General features: G+C 46.7%; 1 protein-coding gene across 1 annotated transcript; it reads left to right on the top strand.

The window, feature by feature from the left end:
- Positions 1-2334: 2334 nt before the first annotated feature.
- Positions 2335-13502, top strand: LOC133051026 (WD repeat-containing protein 87-like). Its single transcript, XM_061135395.1, has 6 exons — positions 2335-2409; positions 3318-3364; positions 3857-6742; positions 7210-7481; positions 7864-9887; positions 10140-13502. The coding sequence occupies exons 1-6, from the start codon at positions 2335-2337 to the stop codon at positions 13500-13502; spliced, it is 8667 nt and encodes a 2888-aa protein (XP_060991378.1).
- Positions 13503-16837: the final 3335 nt, after the last annotated feature.

Here is a 16837-nt window from a genome sequence, read left to right as displayed (position 1 = left end):
AGCCTTTGGGAGAGAAGAAACACAGGATGCTAATGTCTGAAAGCCAGTCCCCAGCTCTCATCAGTGAGTTTGTGAGGCAGAGAGCTCACTTAGCCTCAGCTGGGAGAACCTCCTGCTTCTCTGAAAGGAGAGGAGAATCCTGAACTGTGGGTTGAGTCTTAGTCTTGAGCCTACCATGCATAGCTCTGTTTGCATCCTTCACCTCTCTGAATTCACACTTTTTATCCATACAATGGAGGTGACAGGATCTGCCTCTCAGATTTCTTTCGAGAACTCATGAAATGATTGATTGTGGGGGTTTTTTGGGGGGGGAGGGGAGGGCTCTTACCCACGCTACACATGAGATGATGATAAGCTTTGCCTGCTGCTCCCTCTGCCCCAAATCCAGCCATCATGTCTCTGTGGAAACACACAGTCTAGGCTTAGCCACGCAAGAGGGTGGGTTCTGCTGACCTTACCTCAGGATGCCCTGGCCAAATGACCTGGAATTCCAAGAGTTCTCCAAACCACCAGTTCCTAGACTTTAAGGTTGGCTGCTTAAAACTCAATTTTTGGCGTTACCCTTATGACTTACAATTTAGTAGGTTAAGGGTAGGGCCATTGCATTCCTAACATGTTCCCAGATGATGTTGATGCTGCTGTCCTGAGGATTGCCCTTTGGGGACTACTTTTTTAAAGTCCACCAGTTTTCCTTCATCTGGCATGTGCAAGAATGGCTTCCACTGCCCCCTGCTGGCCAGACTATAAATTTAGTTATAATGTTTCCAGAGCAACTGAAAAGTACAAAGTATAGGTTGGGAGGAAATAACTACTTCTCTGGAGAACCAAACCAGCCTAAAAACAGCAGTCATAACTGTCTGTTGCTTCAGAGTATACTTTAAAAGGTATTCACAGGAATTATCATCTTTGATCCTTGCAACAATCCTGTGAAGTAGGCGAGACTGGCATTTTCATATTATCAATACAAATAAGGAAAACAAGTCCATCGTCAGACCAGTAATGATAGACTCCCTGACAAAGGGGACTTGTTAAAAGTAGGCTTTATTCACATCCAGTCAGAAAAAGTAGAGGTTTATCCTCATGAAGGCTAGAGAGAAGGGGATGGGAGGAAGAAGATGAATAGCAGATGTATCACACACAAGAAAGTGACTTGATTCCACAAGCCTGGGAAAGCCTGCATGGCTGAATGACTGGATTCTTTCTCCAGCTGGACTACGTGGGGCTGACTCTTAGTCCTGGGCACCTTTTATCTTGATTTCCTGTTTCAGGAGTTGAACTTAAACATCCACTGAGTCACCTAGGGAGCTTATTACAAGGGAAGGACTCAGGATCCCACTGCCATGGTTCTGCTTCAGTACCTGAAAGTGAAAGTGACTCTGTCGTGTCTGACTCTTTGCGACCCCATGGATTATACAGTCCATGGATTTCTCCAGGCCAGAATACTGGAGTGGATAGCCTTTCCCTTCTCCAGGGGACCTTTCCAACCCAGGGATCGAACGCAGTGCAGGTCTCCCCAATTGCAGGTGGATTCTTTACCAGCTGAGCCTACCGGGAAAGCCCAAGAATACTGGAGTGAGTAACCTATCCCTTCTACAGCAGATTTTCCTGACCCAGGAATCAAACTGGGTCTCCTGCATTGCAGGGCATTCTTTACCAACTGAGCTATCAGGGAGGCCCTCAGTACCTAAGGATCTGCATTTTAAGACGAACCTCTCCCCCAAGAATCATGGTGCAAGAGGTCACAGGACCACACTTTGGGAACTACTAGTCCTGGCAGAAAGCTCTCTTGACAGCCCACCACCAACGAAGAATAACTATTTGCCAATGGCAGTATTCCTTTCCAGCCCCTTTAGGTTTCTCTGCTTCCTTCCCCTGGAATATTCTATTGGATCTGACAGCCCATGCTAAGATTAAAGCCCCATCTCCTTTACTTACCCTCTCCAAGCCTCAGTTTTCTCAAATGAGATAATACCTACCTCCCCAGGCTGTTGTTGTTGTTGTTCAGTCACCCAGTCATGTCCAACTCTTTGCGACCCCATGGACTGCAGCACACCAGGCTTCCCTATCCTTCACCATCTCCCAGAGCTTGCTCAAATTCATGTCATTAAGTCGGTGATGCCATCCAACCATCTCATCCTCTGTCATCCCCTTCTCCTCCTAAGAATGTATGTCTTATGCATAGTTCCTGACATTCAAAAAGTGTCCAATAAACATGAGTTCATGGCTCTGGACTTCTGATTTCCAGCTCTCAAAAAGCAGCAGTGGCTAAGCTGTTCGGATTCCCACCGGTTTTTAAACAACAGTCCTGAGGAAGACCAGCAAATAATCGACGTGATGACTTCTCCCAGACTCATCCCCCTGTGGAAGGACTTTAAATACCTTCTAAGTGACATGATACAGAAAAGCACGGTAATGTATATGTAGGACAGACATGTTATTGGTCCCTGTCTGTCAGAAAAGTTATGAGCCTTTCAGAGGAGCATAGATCACCTATGGAAAGAGGAAGCAGGCAGGGAAGATCATAAGGACAACTATCCCCATAGCAGGAAGTGGGCCATCAACTTCCAAGTGAGCCTAGAGACCTCTTGCTGGGACATTTTGATAGTGAGAGGTGAACACTTTGGAGCACGGTCAGAAGAACTCACCCTCTGGGAAGAGAGATTTTTCTAGACGAGAAGGAAGAAGGTACCAGAGAGAACATTTGCCAACCTCAGGTTTGCTGTGACTTGACTCTTTGTAGAAGGATGCCAGGTGCATGTTTCATAGCACATGCTCTGTCACCATGGGATCATATATACACATGTGTGTATGTGTGTGTGTATAGATAGGTTATTGTCCTCTGTCAAATTTAAAGGCCAGGTAGCATGTCCTGAAAGTCTTACTTAGTGCAATTTTAGGCTTTAATAAAGCTGCACTGACTTTTGGGACACCCTGTTACTTTACCTGTGGGCATATGGCAGTGTACTTGCCTTTATAATCTGTTAAATGTTTCTCTCATGACATGTGTACCCTATTAGACACAAGGGAAAATGTTCAAGGACAGGTATAGCTAACTTCACGTTGGAAGGAATATCAGTTTCCCCTGATGCTCACATAGACCCTACAGTGGTTTGGTTCACCCTTGTGTTGAGGGTTTTGTTCCATGCTTGTGTAGTGCAGGTGTCCACAGGTGATAAACTGCATGTGTGGGTGTCACAGGAGTGATCCTTGGGGCTGAGGCAGAAATTTGACAATGGTTTCGATTGTGACTTGCGTGAGAATATATTTAGTGTATGTGTGTTCCTGGTCTCTGAGTTTAATGCCATGCCTCTTCCCAGCAAAATTTAGATGACCTGAAGACTGATGTAGTTGTGTTGAGTGACCGGTCCCAGATCCTATTCAAAGAGTCTCGCTATCCTCAAAACATGCCGCTTATATGCTACTACTTCAGTGATGCCCACTTCTTTTCTTCCCTCTCTTGGGTGACAACAAGCACAAAAGAAATACAGGTAAAACTCCCCAGTCTTTCTTCTCCTTAGCCCATTCTAAGTGGGGGCCATGCCTATGTAACTTCTGACCCTAGATTAATCCAGGAAGATATACCCCTTGAGTGAACATGATCTGGACCCAGGAGTCCTCCTTCATCCTTTCTCCAGTTACCATCTCCATGTTGAGTAGATATTATTCTTTTCCTAAAGTAGGCCAAGGTTAGGGAAAGAGTCCTAGGTTTCCTGATTTTACAGTATTTCCACTTCCTCAAACCAGTGGGTAAAGTCACTCTAGGATCTTCCAACTTCTCCTTAGCAAGAGAAAAATAGCTGACTACTCTGCCCTTTGCTCTTCTACTATCTACCCTAGATACTTTCCATCTTATTCTCTCTCAGGCTGTAGTATGGATGAAGAGCAAGACTGAGGACATGGTGGAGAAGAGAATGTTTTCCATGACAGATCGACTGCCACCCATCCAGTCCATGGTCCATACAGGTTCCTTTCATATCCTCGTGGTCTACTGTGGTGACCTGCTCCTGCGGCTCTTCGGGGATCACCTTCGGTCATTCAAATCCCTGGGGGTGGTACCCTGTCGCTTTAACATCACCTGCCTCTGCTATGACCCAGAAATGAAGATGCTTCTGTCAGGCATCCTGGGGGCAGTGGTCACCTGGACCATTGAGCGCAGCGGCAGAGGTCTCCAAATAGCCCACATGGTCTCCCTTCCTGGTGATGAGTTGGTCCATGACATCGTGCTGAACGGCCCCAACGGCTCCCTGCTTGCCATGTGCGAGAATGTGGTGAGGGTCCTGGAGCGCCAGGGCCATGGCCTCCTGGCAGAGGTGAAAAAGTTCTCTTCCACCATCAGTGGCTCCTCGATCACCTGCTGCTTCACCTGTTCTGAGCAGGGCTTTCTTTATGCCGGAAACAAGACTGGGGAGATCCAAGTGTGGAACCTCAATTGGGGCCACTGCCTCCACACTTTCAAGGCCCACTTCTCTTCGGTGATCTGTATCCGCAGCCAGCCAGAAGCCCACACCCTACTCACAGCTGGCCGGGAGGGCATAATCAAGGAGTGGAATCTGACTTCAGGCAATCTACTGCGGCGGCTCGAACTGGGCGAGGAGCTGTATCGGCTCCAGTTTATTGACAACACCACTTTCTTCTGCCAGACTACCCACTCTTTCTCCTTGCGCAACCTGCCCTTCTTCTATAGCCTCTTCAATGTCTGTGGCTCCACTCCACAGCAGATGCGCCGGGTCCGCTGTGGCACTAACTGGTTCCGGATCCTGTGCACCACCGAGGATGGCCTGCTGCGCTTCGTGTCCCCGATAACAGGGAATCTCCTGGTCATCACCTGGCCCTTCTCAATCCTGGACCAGGCCACGGATTGGGCCTACGACCCCAATAAAGAGGAGCTCTTTGTAGCAACAGGTAGCCCAGACGTGCTGGTCTTTGACACCACCCGCTCCCCTTGCATGGCCAAGTATCTCTTATGTGCCTCACCAGATTCTCAGGACCTGGTACAGTGCCTGGCTTATGGGCACTTCCACCTGGGCCGGGGTCTAGAAGGACTCATGTTCTCTGGATACCAGAGTGGTGTGATTAGAGTGCTCTCCCAGCACAGCTGTGCCCGGATTGAGACATACATGCACTTTGGGGCCGTCTTAGCCCTCTCTACACTGCCTGGAGGGCTCTCTGGTAGCCGAGAAAACTCTTTGCTCTGTTCCTATGGAATGGATGACTACATACACCTCTCAGAAGCTGTGCTTGAAGGGGTCAGAGTGAAACTGCGGACCCTTGCCAGCATTTTCTGCAGCTGTCAGCTAACACACTTGATACTCTTGCCCAAGTCAGTGGGTGCCATCACCCAGACTAACTGCCTGCGTCTCTGGAAGTTCCATGACTTTCTGTCTTCTGGCTCACAGGATGGCTCAATGTTCATAGAGACCTTGCCTTTGCACCAATGCACCATCATCTCTTTTGATGTCTGCCTGTCCCTGAGTCTTTTTGTCACGGGTGGCAGTGATGGCTCTGTCCGGATCTGGAATTTCCATGGGAGACTCATAGCCATGCTGGACTCATCACTGCACTTTGGCCCACTCTGCTTTGCAAATGACCGGGGTGACCTGCTTGTAACTTTCAACCAGAGTCTTTATCTGGTGTCCTGTTTAAAGCTGCTTCCCGCATCCCTGCTGGTTCGCCTCTCCCTTATGGGTCTGACAGATGAAGTGCTCGAAGTCCCTAAGCCTTTCATACCAAGCTTCTTCTTCTCCTTCGAGACCATGTTTGTGCCCAAGTATATCTACCCTGGACATGGGCAGCAGCAACTGGTGGGTCTGGAGAGTCTCGTCAATCATCGGGCCATTGCCTTTGATCATAATGTGCCACATGTCATTGAAGAAGACGAGCAAGGGAGCCCTGTGCTACTCTCTTCCTTCAAACATGATTTCGGGTATAAGGAAGCTGATGCGTCACAGGTGAAAAAACCACCTTATTTCCATTATGTGCTTCCTCCCCAGCTACAGCTGACTACCTGGGATGAACTCAACCCCTATCAGATACTGCAATGCTACTTTGGTCATGGGCGGGAATGGCTCTTGGCTCCAGATTGCTACATCCCTAACTCAGTGATCCGGGCCCGTCTCTGGCCAGAGGGCAGCCCGATATCCCTGCAGTGCAGCCTGCACTCACCTGTGCGGGAGCTGGAATGGGACAAGTCTCAACAATTCTTCTTCTGGCACAGCCGGGCAAGAGCTATAAGTGACGTGGGACCATACATACATGAAAGGGAAGATGAAGACTTCCTCCTCACAAGAGCATCCAAGGATATCACTTACACTGTTCTTACAGACTCAGCAAACCGCAGTTGGCTGGGAAAAAAGATGAGTGAAATTGCTATCAATAGCCTGATAGAGACAATTCTCAATATTATAATCCATGCCACTCCATTGAAGTACCAGTGCTGTATTGGTGCTCTCGGGCAGATCTTTGCCTCTTACCAGGTGTCTCCACCCCTGCGCTCTGAAACAGCCCACCGTCTATTGGATGATACAACCAATTCCAACCCACTGATTCGAGAGCTGGCCTGGGAAGGGCTGAAGCGTCTAGGAATGATTACTCATCTCTTTGCCGTGCCTCTGGCCCAGGGACTAATGGACAAAGATGAGAGAGTGAGGAATAAGACCCTGAGCCTCATGGCCGATACTGGAATCCATACTAAGACCTCACTCTTGAACTTGGTCCAGAATCGAGAGACTTTCCGGGAGATGCAGTAAGTTCTTTGTGCCTTCCTCCATTCTTTACTAGCTTCTGATTTTCTTCTTCCTCTTCCCCATTTTCCCCTTCCCTTCCTTCACTGTCTCTTCATCTCTGTTCATGAGCTCTTCCTGTCTTTTTTCCTTGTTCATAGTCTTTTCCCATTCCTAGCCTATCTGATGATCCCCTAACTGCCCACTCCTTTCTCCATTTCTTCTTCTGTTCCTGTTTGTCCCCTGCCTCTTTAAGAACCCCCTTCACCCTTTTCTTCTACCCTGGAAGCCCCCATTCAGGTCACTCCATTCATTGCCATCTTGACTTCCTAGACTTTTTCTTTCTTCTTGGCCATCATTTCCTCTAAATATGCTGTCTCTGTGAGTTACATTGCCCAGTTTCCTGCCAGTTCTATAACAGTTCTTTCCTTCTTGTTCTCCTTCTTGTCCCTGATTCAGCATGGTCCTTTCTCTCCTTTGACTTTCATAGGCAGGAAATGGTTGGGGAGGAAACCTTGGACCGTCTGCTGGGACTGCGAGCCCCAGATCTCCAAATCCTTCATACTCAAGTGGTGCAGCGATTGAATGAAAACCTGACCTTATACCAGGGTGATGAAAAGCCTACTTTTACTTTAGATGTCTCAGGGGCTTCTGAACTTACTGCCCTTTCCAAGGAAACTGATACTGTCCCTGAAGAACCTGAAGCTGCCTTCAAGCACAGCAAAGGCCCAAGACGGGGCCGACCAGTAGTCAGAAAGCACAGTATGTATGGGGTAAAATCTGATTCATGCCTCGGGTCCCCAAGGGGCAGGGCAGTTAGGGCTAAAGTGAGACAAGAGGTATCAGAGAAGAACAGAGATAAGTGGAAAGATCCTTTCACAGAAAAGAACCCTCCTAGGAAGGATCCACCCAAATTAAGAGGGACCCCAAAACCTATCTCTGTGGGACTCGGCAGAGGTGGGGTGGAGAGGGGAAGAGGGAAGGAAGGCACTGGGGGTAAAGCAAGGAGAAGGCCTTCTTGTTAAAGGCCTCAGCCCCCTCTGTCACTACTTCTGTTAGGGCGGTTCATCTTAGCTCAGTTGGGAAGGGTGTTATCTAAGCCTCCCATGCTTTCCTTATCTGCATCTCCTGATTTTCCCTATAGCCCGAAAATTTTTGCGGAGCCTCAAGAAGCCCAAAGAAACTGGCACAGAGCCAGGTCCCTTAGAGGATGAAGGTGATCAGAGTGAAGCTGCACCCACTGAGGTGGAGGAGACTAGGTCTTCAGCCTCCAGTATATTAAAGGTTGCAAAAGATGATGAACAACAATCTTCAGAGGTAGATGCCTCAAAGGATCACGTGGCCTTGACCATGAAGATGTTGAGGAAGACACGTGACAAAAGAGGCCGTAAATCAGTACCTCAGAAAACCATGAAGAGGCGCAAAAGGAAAGTAACAGACGCTAAAGTTACACATGAGGGATTACCACATACTGGAACGACAGACTCAATTACGAAGCCACTGCAAGGCACAGGGCGGGGTGCCTCTGGAGCTCCTGGCCTCAGGTCTAGAGATGGCTTGATGTGGCGGGACGACCTGTGTCGTCTTATGACCCTGAGGATATCTGGTTCCCAGACAAAAATGTTAGAAGCTCTCAACAATGAGCTAGTGACCACGGCTCAGGAGATGCTGGCTGATCGACGGCCCAGCTGGGAGCTTTTTCAGGAGATCTGCCCCCTGCTGAAGAAAGACAGTGAGGAACTGCTTGAGGACCTTGACTGGGATATAGTCTGGCCAGAGGAGAAACCAGTTTTTATTCACGGATCAGCAATTAGAGAGGACATGGTGATCAGAGGCATGGAAGAGGAGACAAGAGAGACGCAAGAGCAAAAGACAGAAAAGGACATGCAGGACCTGTGGGAAACCCATGTAAGTCCAAAAAAAGGCAAGAAGAAGAAAGTTCTTTTTGCACAACCAGAACTAAGCAAGGGAAAACGAGTATCAAAGAAAGAAGAGAAAAAATCCTCTAAACCTTCTAAACAGAGGAAAGCAGTCCAGCAGGAGATAAAAGTGGATAAAAAAGAGAAGATAGCCAAAGAAGAGAGGGGCATGAGTCAGGAAGTGGAGGAGGTGGCCAAATTAAAGGAGAAAGTGGTTGAGCAAGAAAGAAGGCCACTTAAGGATGAGATAAAACTGTCTTGGCAGGAGTGGAAGAAGTCATGGGATCAATGGAAAAATGCTTTCGGTGAGACAAGGATATCATGGGATGAATGGAAGAACACATGGGAAAGCCAGCGTCATCAGGAAGAGGAGCAACTACCTGAGGAGGAAGAGCCGCTGCTCCCAGATGCAGAAGAGGGACAAGTCAGAAGGGACAAGACGAAGCGGACATGGGATGAATGGTCACAGATCTGGGAAAAGATGTCAGCCAGGGCCAGGGAGAAGATGTTGGTGACTCAGGAGGAAGTGACCCTGGAGGAAGAACCACCTCAGGAGTGGGAAGAAGAAGCAGAAGCAACAGCAGCAGCAGAAGAAGAAGAAGAAGAAGAAGAAGGAGAAGCACCAATGACGGAAGAGCAGAGGCAGATCCACCAAGAATACAAACAGGCCCAGGCTGAGCGAAAACGGGCCAAGGCTGAAAGAAGACGGGCCCAAGAAGAGAGGAAGCTAGCTCAGGAAGAGGAGAAGCTAGCACATGAAGAGAGGAGACTAGCTCAGGAAGAGAGGAAAATGGCCCAAGAGTATGAGAAACTGGCCGAGAAAGACAGGAAAATGGTCCAGATGGAGAGGAAGCTTATCCAGAATGAGGAAAAACTAGCCCAAATAGAGGAGATGCTGAGCCAAGATGCAGAGAAATTGGCCCAGCAAAGGAAGAGACTAGCCAAGAAATTGGAGAAACTGGCCCGAGAAGAAGAGAACATAGCAAAGAAAGGAGGGAAGCTAGCTGAAGTCAAAAAGATAATGATGCAGAAATTGGATAAACTGGCCCAGAAGGAGCTAGATCTAGCATGGCAAGAAAAGGAACTAGCCCAGGAATTGGAGGATCTGACCTGGGAAGAGGAGGAACTGGCTGTGAAAGAAGAGGAACTGAATCAGGAAGAGGAGGAACTAATCAATGAAGGGGACAGGCTGGATCAGGAAGAGATGACACTGTCATCGCAAGAAGAGAAACTGGATGCGGAAGAGAAAGCAGTGATCCAGGAGGAAGAACTGCTGGTTCAGGAGAAGAAGAGACTGTCCCAGGACAAACAAAATCTGTCTGAGGAAAAGGAAGGACTTGATCAGAAAAGGGAGCAACTGATGGAGAATAAGCATAAATTGACCCGGGAAGAAGAGCTGCTGATCCAAGAAGAGAAGGAACTAGCCCAAGACAGGGTAAAACTTCCTGGAGAAGAGGAAAAACTTACCCAGAAGAGGGAGCAACTGATGGAGAAAAAGCAGAAACTGGCCCAAGAGGAAGAGCTACTGATCCAGGAAGAGAAGAAACTGGCCCAGAACATGGAAACACTGACAGTGAAGGAGGCAAAACTTGCCCAGAAAAGGGAGAAATTGAAAAAGAATAAGCAGAAACTGGCCCAGGAGAAGACTAAGCTTGTCCAAAACATGGAGGAACTTCCCCAAAGCAAGGAAATACTGGCCTGGAGGCTAAAAAACCTGGCCCAGGAGAAGGAGAAACTGGCTCAGGAGAAAGTGAAATTGGCTCAGAGGAGGGAAAACTTAATCCGGCTCCAAGAAATCCTCATCCAGAACAGAAAGAAATCAGTCCCTGAGAAGGAGGAGTATGACATGTATAAGAATAGGCTGGTTCAGATAGAGAAGAAGCTGATGGAGGAAAAGGAGAAACTCTTCCAGAAGAAGGAGAAACTGGCTACCGTTGAGGAGAAACTGACCCAATTAGAGGGAAGCCTGGCTGAGAAACAGCACAAAGTAGCCCATGACAAAATGAAATTAGCCATGGGGAAGAGGGCAATGTTCCAAGAACTGAACCAGCTCAGAGGTGACTGGTCTACTACCAGGGAAGAAAAGGCACTGGACATGGAAATGAAAATACTGACCTGGGAGAAAGAGACACTGGCTGAGCAAAAGGAAATTCTCTTTAAGGAAGAAACTCAAGAAACTTCCAAAGAGAAAAGACCAACTAAGGATGAACTAGAGCTAATCAAGAGGAAATTGTCACTAGAGGAAAAGATATTGCTCTATGAAGAAAGGATCCTGGCCACAGAGCAAACAGACATGGCCAAAGAAAAACTGGAATTTACCAGAGGAGAGAGAGTATATGCCCAGGAACAAAGGAAGCTAGCCAGGTTACTAAGAAAATTAGCTAAAGAAAGCAAGGGCATTTCCAAGGAACCATTAAAAGTGAGCAGCAAAGCCTTAAAGACACTTCAAGACCTTATTAAAGAAGAAAGGAAACTAACCCAGGAAGAAATAGAGATGACAAAGTTAAAGAGGTTATTTGTCCTTAAGGAAAGGGAATTGAACGAGGTACAGAATGAACTTGATGCCAAGGACTGGGATTTTTCCAAGGAACAACCAGAAATTACCATAGATGAGAAGAAACTGGCTAAGAGGCAGAGAAGACTAGCCAAGGAAATTAGAAGATTGATAAAGAGGGAGAAAAATATTACTGAACAAGAAAGCGTATTGGCCAGGCAACAGAGAGATGTCATACAGGAAATAGAGGAAGAAGAAACAACAGAGGAAGAAGAGGCAAAGTCATTCCTTAAACAAAAGTCAAGAAAAAGAGAAAAGCTAAAGACAGCTGATACACAACAGGAAGAGTTACTCAGCCAAGAGGACGAGGTGAAAAGTGTGAAAAGTGAGGAGAGCTCTTCTGAAGAAATTGAACGCCTGTTAGATGAAATAGAGCAAGAGAGTTTGTCCGAGGAGGAGGAGGAAGAAGAGGAGGAAGAAGAGGAAGAGGAGGAGGAAGAGGAGGAAATGGAAGAGGAGGAGGTGAAGGAAGAGGGAATGGTAGAGGAGGAGTTGGTGAAGGAGGAAGAGGAAGGGAAGGAGAGGAAGAAGAAGAAAAGGAAAAAGAAAAAAAAAGTGCAGGAAAAGGAAGAGAAGGAAGAGGGGAAAGAGGAAGTAGTTGAGGAGGAAAGCACAAGTGATGAAGAGATGGAACATCTGAGTGAGAAAGAGGAAGGAGAGCACAGAATCTTGTTAGAAAAAGAGGTAGACAAGAAAAAAACAATTTTTAAAAGAGAAAAAATATATAAGTTACCAGAAGGAGGAAAAAAGCACTTAAGAGGAAGAGAAGAAGTCCTTTCTATTGAAAAAAGAATCCCTGACATCAAAAGCAGTGCTGTAAAACTGGAAGTTCTGAAAAGCCCTTCCAAGCAACTGATCTCAGTCGTTCTGGGGAGCAAAGAGAAGCTATCAGAGCCAGTGCTAACTAAACAAATATCCTGGGAAGATAAGGCCATAGCATTTGGGAAGCCTGGAGTATTCCCAGGGGCAGGGTTTATAGATAAACAAGAACTGTTGAAGAAATATAAGCCCATACCTCTACAAGTTTTGGATATAGTTTTGGAGGCCCAGGAGCCTGACTTAGAGACCCCATATTTATCCCACATGCTGAGGAAGACCATGGAAGCTCAGAAACTCCAAGGCAAACCACTGGGGGCCAAGTGGCAGTGGATCCTGCAGCGTCATCCATCTCTGAAGAAACAGAGTGAGGTACAATTACCTTTGTCCAAAATCCTGGCTGAGGAAATCTACACAGACATCAGTGTCTCGGATGTAGAGTGGATCCGCCATGTCCTAGAAAAGATGGAGGCGGGAGAACAGCTTTCCAGGGATAGTTTCCACCGACTGTGCCAGCTTCTCAAAGACCTCACCGCAAAGGAGAACTTAGAGTGGATGCACCTGGCCAAGCTCGAAGCCATCATGTACCATCACAAGCAGATCATGGAATCCCGAGGCACACATGTCTCCAAGCCCAGTAAGGAGCCCCTGGGTCCAAAGTACCTCAAAGTGATCCCTCCCATCAAAGGAAAGGAAAAGGAGAGCTGGCTCAAACATCTGGCTCAAACATCCACACCAAAGTCTCTGTTAGCTACCAAAGGGATCCCAGACCCGAAGGCTATCAACTGGCATCTTCTGGGAGAGCCTTACCGGAGTGCGCGGGCAAAGCAGATAGCCACTGCTCTCAGGGGGATGGAGATGCGATACTATGATTCTGCCACAAGAGACATTTTCACAGGTGCCCTGGACTGTGTTGAAAAACAAACCCTGGCGCTGATGTTTCAGAAAGACTTCTGGGCTTTTAAGGATAAGGGCAGGTTTTCCAGGTTGCCCAAGTTGGAGAAGAAGGCACGACCCGTCTCTAAAGTAAAGGAGGAGGTGCCTCTGTGGGAGACGTTTGTGGCACTGTACCACGTTCTGCGGATGTTGCAGGAGCGATACGCAAGAGACAGTGCTGCGTGGATGGAACAATTCAACCGTCTTATGGACCTTTACCAGCTTAAGTCTCCCCGAATCCAGAAGCTGATGCAGGACTTGCTACTGAGAGAAGAGCCCCAATTCCAAGAGGTCACTTACAAAGAGGCCCTAAGGGCCGTGGAGCTAGCCCCTGGGGAGCGGTTGTTCTACCACCTGCTCTGTGGTGGCTCTCAAGCCTCTAAAGAGCCTCTGGCATTCCAGGAGGTGGTTCCCCTCCCTGGGCAGAACAGTGTGCGTACCATGCTGCCCATGGGCATTGCCCAGTATGGGATCTTAGAGCTTGCCTGGAAGAGCCTGCCGGAAGCTGATTTACACCTCACCAATGAACTGCCCTATGTAGCTGCTCCTACTCTCTGATTTGGGACTGAAGAGGCGGGGCTTTTCATTCCTACCTGGAGAAAGGCCTTGTCACCAGGATCTAGACCTTTACCCCTAGGACTCACAGGGAGGTAGAGCCAGGCCAAAGCTCTTTCCCTGGACAATTCCAGAAACTAGCCTTTATACATGGAATAAAGAGGAGGTTCTCATTTACAACAAGCACCGTGATGGGTCCTTTTTTCCTCAAACATTGCTTCTCTAGGAAGGTAGCCAGGGAGACCAGACACTCACCTACTCCTGAGAGTGGGAAAACTCCTCCAGAGCCAGTGGTGCTCACCCTCCAGAGGCGTTCTGGCAGAAGAGTCTGTCTTTGTCCTCTTTCTTCCTTGCCCCCCACCATTCTCCCCTAAAGACCAGAGGAAGGGAAGCACCTGGCACAAAAATGAATGTATATTTGGCATTAATATAAGAGGCATTGATACAATGGAAAGAAAATGGATTTTAGAATCAAAAGACCTAGCATTTTGCCCTTGGATCTTGGATGTACACAGTGGAGGCAGACTCTAGTTCCCTGATCATAGTTCTTCATGCTGATGCCTAATTCCCAAACAGCCTGTTATGGTGGGTGTCAAGAAAATCCTCAGAATATGGGAAAAACTTAACGTTCTAGCCAGTACCACCTGGTGACCTCATTACTGGATGGCATTAAAAGATGAGGCCATTTGAGATTAAAGCAGAAAGCAAAGGAGGGAAGGCTATGTCTTTCACTTCCTTTGCCAACCTAAACATGGGTTTGGGGGAGGATGACAGAATGAAAATTTGAAAGATTAGGTGTAAACTCTAATAGGCCCTGGACATTCTAGGGACTTATGATCCTTCTCTCTAGTGATTAAGGAGACAAGAGGGGCTTCCTTGATGGTCTGGAGTTAAGAATACACTTTGCAATGCAAAGGACACTGGTTTAATCCCTGGTCTAGAAGGATTCCATATGCCATGGAGCAACTAAGCCCATGTTCCACAACAAGAGAACACACCACAAGGAGAAGCCCGTGCTCACTGCAACTAGAGAAAGCCTGTGCGCAGCAGTGAAGACCCACCACAGCCATAAATAAGTAAATCTTAAAAAAAAAAAAAAAAGACAAGTTAAAGGGAAAGAGTTAATAAAGTGGAGGAAGTTGTCACTGCCAGTAATGGTGATCCTCCCCAATCTCCTCTTCCCACTATGAAGACTTCAAAACTGCCTCTTTCCAGGTAAGCCAAACCAACAGATTCTAGCAAGTAGCCCATCTATGCGATTTGCCACCCTCGATCCCAACCTCTCCTTTATTCTACTCCTTCCACCTGAGTTTGCTTTTGTGGGGAATCCAGGAATAGAGGGCAACAGAACATTTTGAGAAGTTGGATTCACTTTGAAGGCCAAGGATAATGAGAGCCCTGAGTATGTAGTAGGGTTCTTGCACGTCAGATTACATACTAGGCCTGGAGTATGGAATATATGCAAGCTGGGGGCTGGGGATAATGGAGTCTCAAAAAGGATGATCAACCCAACAGCCAGGCAAGGCAGCAGAAGTAAGGATGGTCCAGCTGGCTCTGCAGTCTTGACCTGAATCATTTCTCCTTTCTGGCATCTGTTTACTTATCTGTGTCAAAAAGAAGACAATATATATTACAAATATAAGGCATGAAAGAGGAGACATCACTACAGACCCTACAGACATTAATAGGGTAAAGACTAATATGAGCAACTCTATGCCCATAAATGTGACAACACAGATGAAAAGGACAAATTCCTAGAAAGATCCAGAAAGGGAATAGTAATACTTATCAAATCTATTTTGCAGGATTTCAGTGGGTCTTCCAGTCAACAAACAACAAATAAAACACCGTGACAAGAAATAGTCTTAACTGTTGCCCCAGAGTCAGGAAATCTATAGATGGCTCTTCAATTCTATGGATGGTAGTGGCTATGGCTATGATGACCTGGATAGCCTTTTGCCTCTACCAGAATGGCAGAGACCAGGGCTTGTTTGTATTTTCTCTTTAGTATGGAAAATTTCAATCACTAAAGTAGAACAGAGTATTATCATGAACCCCCAGATCCCTAACACCCCATCACTTAATTATAAACATCTTGCAAAACTGCTTCATCTATTTTTTCCTTAATTGAAATATTTTAAAATAAATCCCAGACATCATGATGTCTTTGATATCAAAGGACCCTAAGTCCTTTGACACTCATCTCTAAAAAATAAAATTTTGCTATATAAAAGTTTTCACAGCTAACAAAACAATCCTCTACTATTATCCAATGCTCTATGCAAATTTCCCTGGTTGTCCCCAAAAGTGTCCTTTTATGCTTAATCTGTTTGAATCAGAATTCAAACAAGGGCTACATACTGGATTTTATTGTTATGCTTCCTAAAAAGTTGGCTTAAAGCTCAACAATCAAAAAACTAAGATCATGGCATCTGGGCCCATCACTTCATGGCAAATAGATGGGGAAACAGTGACTGACTTTATTTTGGGGGGCTCCAAAATCACTGCAGATGGTGACTGCAGCCATGAAATTAAAAGGCACTTGCTCCTTGGATGGAAAGTTATGACCAACCTAGACAGCATATTAAAAAGCAGAGACATTACTTTGCCAACAAAGGTCTGTCTAGGCAAGGCTATGGTTTTTCCAGTAGTTACGTATGGATGTGAGAGTTGGACTATAAAGAAAGCTGAGCGCCGAAGAATTGATGCTTTTGAACTGTGGTGTTGGAGAAGACTCTTGAGAGTCCCTTGGACTGCAAGGAGATCCAACCAGTCCATCCTAAAGATCAGTCCTCAGTGTTCATTAGAAGGACTGATGTTGAAGCTGAAACTCCAATAGTTTGGCCACCTGATGTGAAGAGCTGACTCATTTGAAAAGACCCTGATACTGGGAAAGATTGAGGGCAGGAGGAGAAGGAGACTACAGAGGATGAGATGGTTGGATGGCATCACTGACTCAATGGAGATGAGTTTGGGTAAACTCTAGGAATTGGTGATGGACACAGAGGCCTGGCATGCTGCGGTCCAGGGGGTCTCGACTGAATGAGCTGAACTGAACTGAAGACTCTTAATCTTAAATATTTACACTCATCTCTCTCCAGTTTTTTTCACACTGTAGATTTGTTGAAGACACTGAATCAGTTATCCTTTAGGTTTCTCCCATGTAGTTTTCTGATTGAGCAGAGTTTTGCTAAATGAGATCTGGTTGTGTGTCAGGGGTGCATGAAACTTCTGAAATTAGATTAAAAAGACTTGTTGGTATGTGCAAGGTATTCCTCCACCCACTGCCTTGGAGAGGAGCATTCTTCCAAATTTGTTCTTCTCCAGGTACTCTCAGT

The sequence above is a fragment of the Dama dama genome, chromosome 4, assembly GCF_033118175.1.
Source record: "Dama dama isolate Ldn47 chromosome 4, ASM3311817v1, whole genome shotgun sequence".
Taxonomy (NCBI): Eukaryota; Metazoa; Chordata; class Mammalia; order Artiodactyla; family Cervidae; genus Dama; species Dama dama.
The sequence above is the reverse complement of the archived record's forward strand: the minus strand, read 5'-3'. Positions and strand labels throughout refer to the sequence as shown.